General features: G+C 38.3%; 1 protein-coding gene across 7 annotated transcripts in view; it reads left to right on the top strand.

Moving 5' to 3' along the window:
• LOC149610149 (parathyroid hormone/parathyroid hormone-related peptide receptor-like) overlaps positions 1-16,666 on the top strand; it is a 28,562-nt gene that overhangs the window by 6,576 nt on the left and 5,320 nt on the right. For all 7 annotated transcript variants that reach the window (XR_016376804.1, XR_016376806.1, XR_016376805.1 and 4 more), the window contains 4 exons: positions 9,173-9,284; positions 9,534-9,644; positions 9,709-9,845; positions 10,474-10,568. Coding sequence is in view for 4 of the 7 variants with exons in the window: in XM_089859614.1 (XP_089715740.1) it covers positions 9,185-9,284; positions 9,534-9,644; positions 9,709-9,845; positions 10,474-10,568 (443 nt within the window). In the remaining 3 variants the exon portion in view is untranslated. The remainder of the gene's footprint in view (positions 1-9,172; positions 9,285-9,533; positions 9,645-9,708; positions 9,846-10,473; positions 10,569-16,666) is intronic.

Here is a 16,666-nt window from a genome sequence, read left to right as displayed (position 1 = left end):
GTTAAACATAAAGGTAAAATATGTTACGAGTCTAGAATATATGATGTCCTTAATAAGCTTAATTTAATGGCTAGAAGTTCGCCACCCTCCCAATCTTGAAAATAATTCAATCAAACCACTTCAAATGAAGTGTTACTGATATCAATCATTTAGTTTGGTAAATCAAATTCGGACATTAACGAATTGAGAATATGCATAAACAAACAAACAAGGTACCTAAAGATATCAGAAGTTATTACCAATGCTCTATTCGTGACCCGATGACCTAAACCCGGACAAACTTGAAATTGTGGCTACGTAGAAATCGTATATAGCTCTTTAAATTTGACAATTTTAACGTCTTGAACATATTTCAAAGTTGATTTACTCTATCCATTCCTTGCTAGGGTTTCTATCATAAGAAATATCCGAGAAGGCTACCAGTGAATTTCGTTGTATAAAAATAAATGTTTCATTGAAATAGTTCAATCAATATTCCCCCGAGTTTCTTTCGCTCTTATCGAGTCAGTCAGTGTGTGAGATATTAGGCTTAGATAAAATAAAGATAACCCAGGAAATAGGCGCGTAACTGTCTTCAAGAAGGAATAGAATGGACTCCTGTCATCCATCTTTCATTTTTTTCCTGCTATATTACAGACAGTGGCATTCAGTTTACCTTAAGCCTCGGAGCGGGCGAGAAAATAGAAAATATCCTATACGGTCGTAAATTATCGTATCACTTGTTTTATTTTATCAATTCAGTCTGTTTCTTTTCCGTCAAAATATTTTTTTTATTTTTATTTTACTATTTTTCCGTTTTCTAAATATGTTTCATACAACTTGAACTGGTTTCCTTTTGTTAAGCCTTTTTTTTTTGAATTTAGAAATTTCGCGCGTTTTTAAGCTAATTGTTTCTCGAGGAATAAAGTCACGTGCTTTGCCCAGTGCTTTAAAATATTCCTTAAAAGGGAGGGTGAAGTGGAAAATCAAGAGATTTTTTTATCGATTCTTCTTCTAATTATAAGACCAGTCTCCACAGTGAAACACTCAGGAAATACCTCCGAATGATTTCAAAATTCAAATTAGGTTCAGATTTTAAGAATAATTTGATGTATCCCCCTCCGACCAATCGCGTAACGTCCTGCCTTTTTATTAATAAAATTATAATTAGAAGAAGAATCGATAAAAAATTACTTGATTTTCCACTTCACCCTCCCTTTAAGGATAGTTTTAGTTTTAGAAGCTCGCGCGCTTTTTACCAAATTGCTTCTTGAGAAGCTATATGCCACGTGCTCTGAGAGTTCGTATTCTTTTGACCTTGTTTTCAATTTTGAAATTTTCGCTCGATGTAAATACACGTCAATCAATATGAAATTAATATCAAAACTCGATACCGCAAATTAAGATTCAAGGTGACGTACCCTTAGACTCGTTGAAATTTATATTCTCAACAACTGTAAAATCAGTATGTCTAAAATCACAACTCGATTTTCGATACTAAATTTAATCACGCTCGAAAGTGGAGCGAAGTTTTCTGTTATCCCTCGGGGGATGTTTAACTCGAGTTGAAATCTTGGCGACAACCAACTAACCTTCTCGAGCTTCTAAAACGAAGCCAATTAATCGGATGGTTAATTACACTTAGTCTTTGAGAAGTGGTGGGGGGAGTCAAATCTGTATCCTACAGAAAGGGATTTTCAAGCCGGCTTTCAAATGTTATTTAGCTAACTAGGGAGAGGGGGTACTTTATAATAACGAGATTAAAATGCGACCCTGAGATTAACGGAAGCAACCCAACTGTACTTGGAAATTTAGGCTTAGTTGCTATGCCATAAAAGGGGGCATTTTTGAACTGGGCAGTTACTCGTAAATTAAAAATTCAGGAGAGGATGGCATTAACTAAACTTTCAAGGGAATATCACCTGTACTGTCATAATTTATTTTCTAAACCACAAAAATGATTTGGACAGAAAAGCATGCATACCAATCAGGTGATATCCTCGTGTAAGGTCACAGAGTGTTTCTGATAAATCTGGCATAAATTTAGGGTGTTGTTCTTCGTGCGATTTTGAGTTATTTTGCCTTCCGGGCCACTGTATTCAAGTTATAATTGGAGTATTTTACGGATGACCCCTTAAATTTAATTAAGAAACTGAAATACATTGATTTCTAATTTAATTAAGGGGTCATCCCTAAAACACTCAAATCACAAGTCGAAACCCGGACGGAAAAATGTCATAGTTACATTTTTGACTCAAAATCGTTCGTCCAAATAACATCCCCCTTAATTTATAGCAGAATTATCAGAAACACCCTGTATATCATAATGGTCAGCTTGTATAAGGTATTGAAGATGCTATGGTGAATAGTGGTGCTCAATAATTTACCGTCCTTGTTTAGACAAATCCTTACTCGTAAAAGAAAGTGTAAAATATTTATAACCTTCTTTTGGGACAATATGGGTTATCTTCCCTTTACAGCGGATCTAGATAAACTCTAGTCATTATAAATGTACCCCATTTTAAAGGGTACATGCAAATTTAAATTTTTTACGTGTCCAGTTGAAGGTAAATTTAGAAGTTTGCTGGAACTAGACGACTTTGAAACGACCAACTGTGATTTTCCAAGTTTATCTAGGCTAGTTTTAATTTAATATCGCTAGAAAACATTTTTTAAAAATTCATTCTAAACAAACTTTGGAGTTGGCCACATTGTACAAATTTGCTTCTAAACTTTTGGCATCGGATTAAAAGAAGTAAAATATTATTCAAAGAATCGGGAAAATACACCCAACCATGACGGTAACTCGATCTTTGCAAATAAATACTTTTGAATTTGAAAGAAGTTCCTTTGCATAAGAAAATCGTAGAATTTTATCTCTGAAGAACGTTGCAGCCTCTAAAGAAAATACTTTACCAAAGGCATGCAGCTGCACTCTTGAGTCTTTGAGTTTTTCTTAAACGCTAGAAGGTTTATCTATATCCTAAATAGTGTACTTGTAAATTGAGCTGGCGGATGACGAAAGAAAAAAAAAATTCAGATGAGAAAATTACTCGTCGCTTTTTCTTTTCTCCAAAATATTTTTTTAATCAAATTTTCTCCAAATTCATTATTTAAAGTTTGCAAACGAAACAGCTTTATTCAAAATTGAAAACGATTATTTCTTTGTAAAGCGGATTCATTCATAGAAAATGAGATTTTTGTATACGCGCCGATCTTTGAATGGTTTTCGAGTACTAAGCCTAATTATAACCGCGTTATCTTAAGGTTTCTTTGGATGTCGTCTGCTCGCGACCCCATTCATTGTTGTGATGGGTTAGAGGGGGGTGTTGATGTAATTATCCCTTATTGTTAACAGCCTAACGTATAAATAAGAAAGTGGTTTATAATCATTCCTTTGTCTAAATATAGTTATGTTTTCATTGGAGCATTGTTAGAGGAATATGTCGAGTATTGTAGGAAAACTCGCGAGATGAATTACGGAGCTTCCGAAAACTCAGAAAACGGAAATTAATTTTCTCAGGAGGAAGGCTTCCGGAGTAAAAGCATCCCCATCGTAAAAAGATTACGAGTCCTTCGGTATTCTACTTCCCCCTCCCATTCTAACGAAAAAATACGAGAGCGACAGGGTGAAATACGCAAAGAGAACAGAAGAGAGCCTTTCAAAATTATGTTCCGTATCTTACAGACTCTCAGACCGAGGCTTAGACTTGACCTCCGCTCCCCCCTTTCCCCCCATTATCCTTCTATATAAATAATAATATCCGTGGAACACTGACTGCCCCCAAACCAAATGATTATCTACGTCACTTTGTTATGTATATACCAAAAGGACCCCAAGAGCTAAACAATAAACCCTTATGGTTGTTCTACGTTCGTTCTTATACGAATGACCATTCCATTTTTACGATACAACCATGGATTTATAATAGAAGCTTACGCTTCCTGGATATTTCACTGTAGCCTTCAGTAAAGCATTTTGATTTTAAACACATTTATGCCATGAAAATTCGCGCGCGTGGGCACTGGGGGGCTGATGACGTGGAAATTGAGGCAAACTTTTTTCTCTCGGAGCGCGTGTGCGCGCGCTTTTCTAAAAATTATTTCTCGCGCGCTATTAAAAATTAGAACTCGATCGCGTGAAAAACTTCCACCCCCTCTGAATTTGCCTCAATTTCTACGTCATCAGCCCCCCAGTCCCCACGCGCGCGAATTTTTATGGCATAAATGTTGTGCGCGTTTTAAGGCGAGTGGAATATCCAGGAAGCGTAAGCTTCTATTATAAATCCATGATACAACTATGTGGGATTTCATTCAGATTGTTTTCTCTTTTTGTAAAACTTAAATTAGATAAGAGAGTAATTGTAAGGGGAGTGGAATTTAAAAATGGTTCCTTATCTTCCAAATTTCACTCTCAGTACTCAAGCACTTTCTTGGAATAAGGGAGCCAAGCCGTCCTATAATTCCTATAAAACCTATATTTTTGTATCTATCCTTTCCTGTCCTATAATTTTATGAAAAGTCCTATAATATCCTATATTTTTGACTTAGTCGAAGTTTTCATGTATAGATTAGCATCAAAATTTCGCCCTTTTTATCGCGATCACATTTGATTAGACACCACAATTGCGGAGCTTGCACAGGATTTTATCTATTTTATTTTAATTAAGTTCCTCTTTTCAAAGTAAAATCCATTATTTTTGTATTTATTTTATTTTCTACATAGTTTAAGCCAAAATAGTATTTTATACTAGCATTTTAGTCTATATTATCATTAAAAAACACGCGTTTTTTTGTCATATGAAATCCTATAATTCCTTTTGAAAAAAATCCTTTTTTTTTTATTTAAGTAATTTAAATTTTTGGCTGGGCTTCCTGTAGAAGGTAAACCACCTAAGATTGAAAATACCCATATATTCTTTCTTATTATTACAATACATAAGAAAGCCTTCAATCTTACTGTAAGGATGATATAAGAGACGTCAATTGATTCTAATGAAGACGTATATTATGGCCTTGGTCAGTCCATAGATCAAGGAGGCCGGACCCTGTTGACCTTTTCTTAATGATGAAATGTTGACCCTATTTAGTCTGGAATAGTGACAAAGGATGACCTGCCTCAAAGAGGAAACTCCCTTTCTCTCGCTTGTTTTTCCCCTTCTTCTTGGTACCTACATCGAGTTTAATCTCTTTATGTTTTCATGAATATTAATTTTTCCATTTTAATTTCTACTAACTTACTTTAAAGGACTAAATTAAATTTTAAATTAGACCGTTTTTTAAAATAAAACTTAAAAAGTTAATTCAATTTATTTTGTTTGAACAAAAAGATAAATTTAGGATTAGAAACGTGGGATTGTTAAAACCCACTTTGATGTTTCCGTAAGATCTTCTTCTGTAGGTCCAAATTAACTTAGTATATAAAATCAAGTCTACCCAAACTGATATTGAGTATAGGTCAGCGTATATTGCCCAACTCTGAATTAAATATGAATGGAGCTTGTGGAAACGTAGGCAAACTTTTAACCCTCGAGTTGACCAGGGACAGCTAAAGTGTACCATGTTTCTAGAACCTTTGAGGATTCCCAAAAGGATTCGACTAAGATCCCTTGCTCTTTTTTTTTCCTTTTTTTTTTCGTTCTTAGAGGAAGAAAAAGCTCAATTTGTTCCCTATAGAGAGTTTAAGAAATAGTAGAGAGGTTAAGAAGGTAACATTTGTACATCAACGTGTAGTAGTGCACTATATCGTAAGGTTTGTCCCTGGATGCGAGTGCATAAATATCCTTTCAAGTTTGAAATTTCGCGTGCTTTAATAATTGAGAGCACGTTGTGAATAAAAACACGTGATCTTAAACTCTCTATTGCGTGTAATACTTTATTTTTTTTTTGTGAAAACATTTATGAAATGTCCCCAGTTGCCGGCTTTTAGTTGGTCCTTTCTTCTTCTTTTTTAGTGCATCGTATCTTTATTTTTATTTCTATGAAAAGGGGGGAGGAGCAAGCTTAGTTATTGTTGTCATTAAGTTAGTCGATTACAAAAGGGACAGTTTTTTTATCTTATGTTTTGAAAGAATTGGGAAGTTTGATATCCTACGCTCCAATTTCTATTTCTTCAAAGAGCTATCTAGCGGAAAAAGTAATTAATAGAAAGATGTCATATACTGTTCTAATTCCTAATCAAAACTTTTTGTAATAAAGCTTCTCTAAGAGCGACAGTCATAAGAAACTTTGAAAAGAAATTAAAGCGACTAAGACTCGCGCCAAAATTAACACTTGGGGTCCCCCGTTTTATTTTTTCTTTCGTTGGTATGGGCGGGCTTTTGTTGCTCTTCTTGAAGTTGCAATTGCCTAAGCCTTTCTTTCGATGCTAATAAGATTCCCCAAGCGATAAAAGTCGGAAGGTCTCTATCCTTCAATTTGCAACCGAAATTTATACCGTATCCAAGGCTTAAGATGTTCTGATAAGCCTTGGCTCGATCGTTTTGGGTTTGTTGTAAATACAGCCTGATTTAGGGGTTAGGTCGCCTGTTTAGCTCGTTAGAATTGACAATATGTTACCACGCTCGTGGTGTTAAGCCTAATTCTACCCTTTTTTCTATTGATAAGGTTTAGGATCGATTTAAAAAATCGGTTTGAATATTAAAAATGAAGAATCCACCATCTTCTAAGCCTTTGCACGAATAATATTTGACCCTTAACCCCATAATTTAAGCCTATTTCTTTTTAAGTTTGATAAATACATATTACTAATCAAATAAGTCTAACTAAACTTAAAAAAAAATTGCGTTTCCATTTTGATATTTTAAATTTTGGGTCACGTCACCACAAATTAGGCTTAGCAGAGTGCTTTTACTAAGTACTTAAGTTGTCTGTCATATTGCAGCGAAATATTAAACTTAGTGAAGTATTACTCCGCGAAGCCTTTGCATTCCTTATTATTTTTATCTTATTAAAGAGAACCGAGGCTTAAGAACGGGGTTAAAAATAACATTTCAAATTTGACAGGGAGAAAATTTGGGAAGCGTAAGGAAATTGGAAAATTCTAAAAGAAAACATCTTCAAATTTTGAACGATTTTTTTTCTTCTCTCATGGGTTCAAGGGATAGAAATGTTAGTTTTAAGGTGTTTAATTTTATTTCAGGCTTAACTAAGCCTAACGCAAAACGCGGGAATGGGACTGGGCTTCTGTTTATAAACTTAATTTTACGACTTTTCTGATGATAAACTTAAACCTCCAGAGTGATAAAATACAGTTACCTTCGTATTAAATTTATTTATAGAATTTTAGGTACATTTTAGGGAAGCCAACATTAAGGGGGAAATTGGCTCACGTTATTCCTACCGGCGCCTGTAGAAATGTTTTACCCGCAGCACACCCGTGTCAAGGGCGAAGCGAACGTATAGGGGCTGTTGATTAAAAAATGTTTATTTACTTTTCATTTATTATTAACGTACGTATTGTATGAACCCTGCGTAGGTATTAATTTAATTTAAATATAATTTTGCTTAACATTACGTTAAGAAATAATAATTTAATATTCTATTTAGGAGCAGTTTACTCGCACTGTTTTAATGCCTTTGTAGTTTTATATTATTTTTAAATCCAACCTAGGTTTATGTACTTTGCAAACTTAATTTAAAACTCATTTTTCTTTCAAAATTAGGAATATTTTTAGGGGGGGGGGATATCTTGACTGGAGAATTAGGGAAATATCTGTCCACCCAGCTCTGTAGAATTCAGAGAAGCCTAGAGTGCTATGTAAAAAAACCATAATAGCATCGTCTATTGTATTCGAGTTAATTCCTTGAACGAATTCTTAATTTTGATCAAAAAAATCATCTTTTCTAATAATATAGATTAGATTCGGATCCCCGCTATGGTCATTAATTAGGGAACTGACCAAATCTCCATACACTATCTTTACAGCGGTGATTACACCAGAAGTAATATTATAGACACAAGTATTACAGTATTATTAATGCGTTACAAAGATAAGGCGTTAAATAATATAAGCTCTTTTATTTGAAAGTTAATGATATATATAGATTTGTCATACTTTTGCTCGTTTATGTTACTTGTAGATTGTGATACAACGGAACAAAGACGCCTAGCCTTTTAATTGCATTTTGTGCGGGAGAAAAATGACGTCAAAAGTGTTCGCGGTTAACGGTTGAACGAGTGTAATTTATTCCCTAAACCTTTGTCCCTAGAATCGCGCAATCAATTAAGGATTTATTCCTGTATTTTGTGTTATTACTTGGGTGTCCTCGAACAATTTTAGACCTAAATCTTTCACCGGGCTTCCTTTTTTTCCTTTTGAAACCTATCAATAATATCACTTAATTAGAGTCAAAAGGCAAACAATCCTTACGATCCGTTAAGCCTAATGGATTTAGGCTTAACTGCGTTAGGCCTAACTGAAAGAGAACGAGAGAAAAATGTTTCAAAGTTTTAACCTTCTAACGAAAAGGAAGAAGACGTGCGAGCTTAAAGAACACTGGAAACTAAAGATCAAATAGAGAACCAATCAGTGTAAAGCTTTACTTTTAGTCCACGTTCAACTTAGGACGGTTAATTACGATTAGTTAGGGAGGAAGGGAAATAGAAGACTGAACCGGTGTTTTGTAGTCGTTAAAGCTTAAAAGGTGAACCGTGCTTACAGGCCAGCTCGTGAAAATTTTCGGTTACTTTTCTTGGCGGGAAATTTTTTCCTTTACTTAATCCTTCCATATAGGGAGGTCACGCGCTGTTTGTTAAGCCTTGGTTCAATCAAAGTCTTAATAAAATAAAGACTATTTCGATTAAATTCGAGAGAATCGAGAGTTGTTTGATGATCCTACCAACCATATTATTTCGAACAAATATAAATTGAAGTACACAATTGTTTCAATCGAAATACCCCATTTAACGAGTTTAACCCTAAATGGCATTTGAATCTGGAAACTAAATTTAAACCTTCAAAATTGAATAGGCTTAAAAATTAGGTGGATTATTTTAAACCTTGGACTTTGGGCTCAATTGCCAAGGGCCAAATGAAAATTTTTAACGAGCTTAAAAAGAGCCGCCACCGTTGGAAACTAATTTCTTTCTCTCTTTATCTTTGTAATTAAATATTTTTCTTGAGGTGAGGAATTTCATAGGGCTCTTTCTTAATTTAGTTAGAAACTTTTTGGATTTTATTTTTATTTCCAGGGATTCCAGGGGATGGAGAGTGACGTCAGCACGGAACTAAAACAGAGGGCGCTGTTGAAAATAGAAGAGTATAAATGTGAAGTTAAGAAACAAACCGAAGTCATTCCCAGTGGTCAGTTTTAATACCCACTTTTATGACACGTAATTTAGGAAACATACAGAGCCATAATTAATCACTATTGGGTACTATACTTTACACAATATAACTTTAAAAGAAATAAGATTGCGCGTGAGGTCAAGGTCATATTGACGTCCAACTGTCATGGCGGTCGTACAATCTCTAGAATATAAATCAAATCACTTCTACATCTTTGTAACTGTTCCATAAATACAATACTTCAATGGACTTATTCTATGATAGGTCTTCACTGTCCTATTACTTTTGACGGTGCCGTCTGTTGGCCGTATGTCCCTGCCGGTCATAATGTCTTTGTCCCCTGTCCATCTTACATTCATGGCTTCAACCTATTAGGTATAAAGAGTCACCAACTTATTATATCTCGAGTATTTAGCAAATTTGTCCCTATTTGTCTCAGGAAACGCGTCGCGTCTTTGCACAGTTGACGGGGAATGGTGGATCAATGAAAATACCAATTCTTCATGGTCTAATTACACTGAATGTATGACGAAAGATGAGGAGGAATTCATTCTTCTCAATACGTCAGTATTTCAAGTAAGTCTTAATCCTTTCGAATTGTCTTATTGGATCCCTCTTTCAGGGTGACCATCCTTCCGATATTTTTAAGTCCTTTGTATTATCTCCTATAATGTCATGATAATTCCTATGTTCTCCTATAATTTGAACTCGGTATGGTTTTTTATAACCAGCTTATCAAAATTGAAAACGAAAATCATGATATGCTCGTAAATTTAACCATCCCCAATGAAGGTCTTAATTTGTTAAAAAACCAAAAACAAATAGTTAATTGTCATAACCTATAGAATTATTTATCACTGATAGATATTTCGTGATAGTGATATTTCTTCCTATATTTTACACCAATTTCTTCCTTTATTTTACACCAATCTCTTCCTATATTTTACACTAATTTCTTCCCATATTTTACACCAATTTCTTCCTATATTTTACATCAATCTCTTCCTATATTTTACACCAATTTCTTCCTATATTTTACACCAATTTCCGCCTAAATTTTCCTATATTTGAAGGATGAATTTCCTCCTAAAGGAACTTACAATTTCCAGTGGTCACCCTACCCTTTACAAGCAATTCAAATATTTCTCATGAATAGAAAACAACATCTAAAATATGTAAATTTATATTTTCTTTCGGGGAACAGCCACATATCCTTACCATCAAAACCATTGCGAAAGTCGGATATTCCGTATCTTTCATCACGTTGATTGTAGCCGCGACTATCCTAGCATCTGTCAGGTCAGTTATATTCTTGTCAAATCACACTCTATTATTCCCCGAAGTTAAAACTCTTCGGAAAACAAATTTGAATTTTTATTCTTTTCTACATTTCCTATCCCGCGTTTTAAAGGGAAGTTTACCTTTACGTTTTAAAGGGAAGTTGGAAATATTGTCCGTCATCATAAAGAGTTAAATTCCCTTTAGCAAGTACGATAAATTTCCAAAAACCGTTGGGGAAGATATCTCACACTAGATTTAGGCCTAGGGACCTAGAATAGAACGCCAAAAAAATCGCTTTAAAGGGAGGGTGAAGTAGAAAATCAAGTGATTTTTTTATCGATTCTTTTACCAATCTTAAGACCAGTTTGCATAGTGAAACATTCCGAATGATTTTAAAATTCAAATTAGGTTCAGATTTTAAGTATAATTTTAAACAAGGACTGCCGACCAATCGCGTAACGCCCTGCCTTTTTGTTAACAAAATTCTCGTGGCATTCTCCATGTCTCGCGCCACGATTCTCACGTCGCGCGCCTAATTTTATCAAATCTCGTGATAAATTTCATTCAAAACGGAACGTGCCACGAGAATTTTGTTAACAAAAAGGCAGGGCGTTACGCGATTGGTCGGCAGTCCATGTTTAAAATTATACTTAAAATCTGAACCTAATTTGAATTTTAAAATCATTCGGAAGTATTTCCTGAATGTTTCACTATGCAGACTGAACAATTAGAACTCTCGCGGCGGACGGTCGCGTGTTTTTTTGCTCGTGCCGTTTTAAATTTAAATTCAACTTTCAAACTCGTTTTTTCTCGGGCCAAGGCTTAGTGATTTCTTTTATTTTACAATAACCTTGCAACCACTGCTATGCCTCGACGACGCTCTCTATCCGCTTCAGTTGTCTCCACTATCGCAGATTCTGACCTCGATTGCTCCATTATGACCCGGGGTCGGTCGGTTCTCAAGGCGTTGTCGTCCGTTAATTCCACGACTACTACTCAACACACTACCTCAAGCGACCATCGAGTGTGCTCGATGTGTTCTTTGAATGTTGGCGAGGGACAAACTGCGTTTACTTGCGGTTTGTGTCGTTCTCTTTGCCATTCTGGGTGCGTTCATTTGCCTGACAGCCTTTGCAAGGACCACTGCAGTCTGGATACCGCCCAGGCTAAGCATTTACCGTTTCTTTGCCCAAGTTGTGTTCTCCTGGCTCCAGATCTACATACCATTGTGAATGACAATATGTCCGCCATACGACGCGTCGAAGAATCTCTCGCTGCGCTTCAAACTTTGTGTGCCGGACTTTCACCCGGAGGTTCTTTGCCTCCTGAAATAGTGAAGCTACCACAGGAACTCTCCAGCCATTCTGAGGAGTTTCACAATCATTCTCGTTCGATTACCAACTCATTGACTTCCCTGCAAGGTGACCTTAACTCTGTCAGAGTCCTTTGCGAGAATACTTCTCGTTCGCTGCAACTTCATTGTCAGTCTTGTAAGACCTCGACTGCTGTATCTGACCTGGATGAGTTTCGCCGTGAGATGAAGTCCCTGCGAAATGAGCTACACTCGGTGGGTGCTAAAAGTGAATCGAACTCGCAAGGCCTACAAGAATTGTCGGCAAACTTCGAGGCTTCTCTTCGTTCGACTCCATCAACTGGCGCAGAGGGTTTACTTCCTCGGGTTGACGGGGGTTCCGTTGTCAATGGATCCCACACCACTGATCGTTTTGATGTTGAGCGGCGCAAGCGTAACATTTTGATCTATGGCGTGGCCGATAATGATTCACTTGATGATGACGAGAACTTCTGCAAGAATCTTCTGCGCGACAGCGGTTATACTGTCTCAGACATCAAGCAAGTTCACTTTTCTCGTTTGGGGCGTTTTTCAAAGGATTCTCAAAGGCCGCGTCCATTGGCTTTTCGTTTTCTGACGGTTCATGACCGTCGATACTTTTTCTCTCGCCTACATGCCTTACGCAAGGATCGTCATTACGGATTCAATTATTCTTATTCGCTGGATAGACCGCCGCATGAACAGCGAAGATTTTTTGAACTGCGCCAGGCGCTTAAACGTCGCCGTGCTGGGGGCGAAACCGATCTTGTAATACGTCAGGGATCCATCGTTCATTCGCCCCGTGCTACTTCAACTTCGTCCGCTACCGCTACAACTACTGTTACAACAATGTCTATGTCACCATGCGCTTCAAAACTCACTGCTATACCGTTGGCAAGTTTGCCACCATTTGCGTCTGCGCCAAAAAACTAATTCCGCTCTCAGCTGTTTCGGAAGGGTCTCACCTAAACTATCTCGCTGCACCTTTCGTACCCTCACCCGATTTACTCTCGAGCTGTGCGTCGACCTTCAGTTCCTTTTCGCCACGTCAACATCAAGTGCCTTCCCTTTCGCATTACTCATCACTATCGTCACTTCCTCTCCAACGCCAATCGTGTGCTAATACTCGGTCATCCTTCACGGGCTTGTTAACAAACGCACGCAGTATCGCCAATAACTATAAATTTACTGAACTTGTGAACCTAATTTCTCGTCATAACGCCGTTATTGTCGCGTTAACTGAAACTTGGTGGACATCCGAGCACTTAAATAGTGAATTTCACGTACCCTCATTTACGCTTTACCGTGCCGACCGTTGCGGTGTTTCAAGGGGTGGCGGTGTTGCCTTATACCTATTGGACTCTTTCAAGTCTCGGGAATTGGATCCAATTCTCCCTCAGGCCGGAGATTATGAGGGTGTTGACTCATTGGCTGTTTTAATTGTACTGGGGTCTACTACATTGGTCGTTTCTGTTGTCTATCGCTCGCCGAATCCGATATACAGTAATCATGTCTTCACTACCAACTACATCAAGGCCCTCACGGACTTCTGTGATGTTAACCATCATTTGCTTCTCCTTCTTGGAGACTTCAACTACCCTGGACTAGACTGGACATCGGTTATTCCCTACCCGGGGGCCACCCAGCATGCCAAGTCGTTTTTAGAGTGCATTATCGACAGCAGTTTAACCCAAATCGTGCTGGATGCAACGCGTTTCGGCGGGGCTTCTATGAAGGACTCTGTCCTGGACCTTATCTTCTGCTCGGATCCCATTCTATCCTTCAATCCGACGATCCATGCTCCTGTGGGTACTAGTGATCATTGCGTTGTGCTCTTTGAAACCTGCCTTAGTGCAAAGTCCGATACTTTTCGCCCTACACGCAACTTCTACCAGGGTGATTATGATTCATTCTCCGGCTACCTTTGGAACACTGACTGGGATAATATCTTATCCGCTGACAACATCGATGACTTGTGGACTGCTTTCGATTTGGTATTACAGGCTGGGATAAACGCTTTTATCCCATTTCGCAAGGAATTGCCAAAGCCATCACCAGCTGCTCGGACTACTCGTTCACGTCAACTTAAGCAAGCAGCTTGGAAGAAACTTTCTAAACTAAAGCGTCAGCATGCCAGTGAGCGCGTTGTGAATGCCCAGTACGATTTATATAAGAAATTTCGAAACTCCAACACTAATCATCTTCGCAAACTACGACGGAAGCAAGAAAACATATTGGCTTCCCGTATAAAGGATAATCCAAAAAGTTTCTACAATTACATAAATCGATTTAGAAAATGCCGTCACAAAATTACGCATATAACTCGTTCTGATGGCTCTCAAACCACTTCTATTCGGGACGCGGCTGATGCTTTAAATGAGTTCTTCGTATCGGTGGTTTCGGATTCTGGTCACCATTCTTGTCCCTCGTTTGTCGACCGTACTATGCTCCCTTCTACTGCTACCCGTACTCTTGCCCATTTTGATTGTCTACCTGAAGCTATTTTAGTCGAACTCCATCAATTACCTACGAATAAGTCTCCTGGTTCAGACGGTATTCACCCTCTTCTACTACGCCGTCTCGCACTTGAATTGCTGGCACCAGTTCATCGGCTACTCAATTATTCCTTCTCTACGTGCACTCTCCCGGACCAGTGGAAAGAGGCCAACATCACGCCTCTACATAAGAATGGATCGCGTATAGATCCCTCGAACTACAGACCGATCAGTGTGCTGAATCACATTCCTAAAATTGCTGAAAGACTAGTCCACGTTCAGCTGCGTGCTCATCTCGAAGCCATCACCTTCTTCAGCCGGGCTCAACATGGGTTCCTTCCTCGGAAGTCATGCATCACCAATTTGCTCGTTGCCACCACTACGTGGGCGAAATGGCTAGACGATGGTTCGAGTGTTGACATTATATATTTGGACTTTTCGAAGGCTTTCGACACTGTCTCTCATACTGGTTTGCTGCATACATTGGAGTTAGCGGGCGTCACTGGAGACGCTTTGGAATGGTTGAGGTCGTACCTATGCGGTCGTACACAGCGAGTGGTTCTGCACGGCGAAATGTCTTCTTTGGGTGCTGTGAAGCGCGGGGTACCCCAAGGTTCCATTCTTGGGCCCCTATTATTCAACGTCTACATCAACTCGCTTCCATCTGTCGTGCGACATGCTCTTGTCCTTTTATTCGCGGACGACACTAAGTTATCCTTTCGCATTCGTAATATGGCTGATTGTCGCCTCCTACAAGATGATTTGGACGCTGTTGCGAATTGGGCACTTGATCACGATATGCGCTTCAATGCCAGTAAGTGTGCGGTTCTTCATCTTGGTCGTCATAACCCGAACAACGTATACCTCATAAATGGTACCCCAATTCGTTCGCTCGCGACGGAAGAGGATCTAGGGGTTCTGGTGGACACCAAGTTGAAATTTTCAAGCCAATCCAACAAAGTCTGCAAGCGTCTCAGATCCACCACTGGATTGGTTCGACGAAATATACACCATCGATCGGAGAAACTTATTCGTGGGTTATATAACTCTCTGGTTCTTCCGATACTTGACTATGCATCGCCGATTTGGACACCATCTCTCTTAGGTGATGCCAAGATCTTGCAGAAGGCTCAAAATGCTTTTTCGAAGCTTCCGCAACGAATATCTAGACTTCCCGCACCCGATCGCCTAGCTGCATTGCGGATTCAATCAGTTTCTTTAAGACATCGCGTGAACAATCTCTGCCTTTTACACGACTTTTTCCACGGCCGCCTTGATTTGGAAACAAGTGAATTTTTCACCAAATCCACAACCATCACCCGTGGTCACGCCCTCAAATTGGTTAAGCCTCTCGTTAAATCAAATTTTCGCCTCAATCATGTCACCTTCACTGCCATTCATGACTGGAATAATCTCCCATCTAATTTAGTTCAACTTCAAAATCGTCACACGTTTCGTCAAAAAGTTTCTATTTTTTATAGTTTAAATTCTTAAAATTTTGTTCACCCACTCCCCTCCTTTTTTTCTTTTTTTTTTTTTTTTTGCTCCATAATTACATGTTTTTTCATACATAACTCTTTTTTCTATTTGCATAGAAGCCTAGACAAAAAAGGCTTAGCGAATATGTATACTTGATAAATAAATAAATAAATAAATAAGATTGGTAGAAGAATCGATTAAAAATCACTTGATTTTAGACTTCACCCTCCCTTTAAGAAGTTTGGCAAGTTGTGGAAATTGACTGAAATGTCTTGAATGAAATGGAGGTGAAACGTTTGATCGCTCGTTATACATCGATCACATTCGTTTCAAATTTTAAACTACTGGCCGGGGGGCGTTGAATATATTTCTGCCCATTGGCTATCGTAATAAGTCAAAATGACCCATATTTCTTAAAAATGCAAAGATTTACCCAAAGGGGCTTTTTTTTTCACAACCACAGGGTTCTTACGGAACCTGGATAAGTCAGGAATTTGTAAAATTGGGGAGAAAGTCAGGGATTTAATATTTTTCCTTAAAAAGTCAGGGATAACTCAGGGATTTCATTTGGTGTATCGAACCATGCTTCGAGCAATGTAAAATGTATAGCAGGCGTGATGAAGTGGGCTCTGGTGAACACCTTAAAGGGCCTGGCCGGAGCTGTTGGGGTGAAGGGGGGGTCAAACTGTTGGTTAGTATATTGCTTACCCGCCCACCGCGACGGTGGTGCCATTCCTTATGGCCAAAGGGCTGGGTGTTTTCCCCCTGAACTAAGGGCGGGTTCACCCCAACAGCGCCGGTTAGCCCCTTTA

This window comes from Phalangium opilio, unplaced genomic scaffold, assembly GCF_054372755.1.
Source record: "Phalangium opilio isolate 3A_F unplaced genomic scaffold, DU_Popi_V2 ptg000329l_1, whole genome shotgun sequence".
In the NCBI taxonomy this organism is placed as follows: Eukaryota; Metazoa; Arthropoda; class Arachnida; order Opiliones; family Phalangiidae; genus Phalangium; species Phalangium opilio.
The sequence above is the reverse complement of the archived record's forward strand: the minus strand, read 5'-3'. Positions and strand labels throughout refer to the sequence as shown.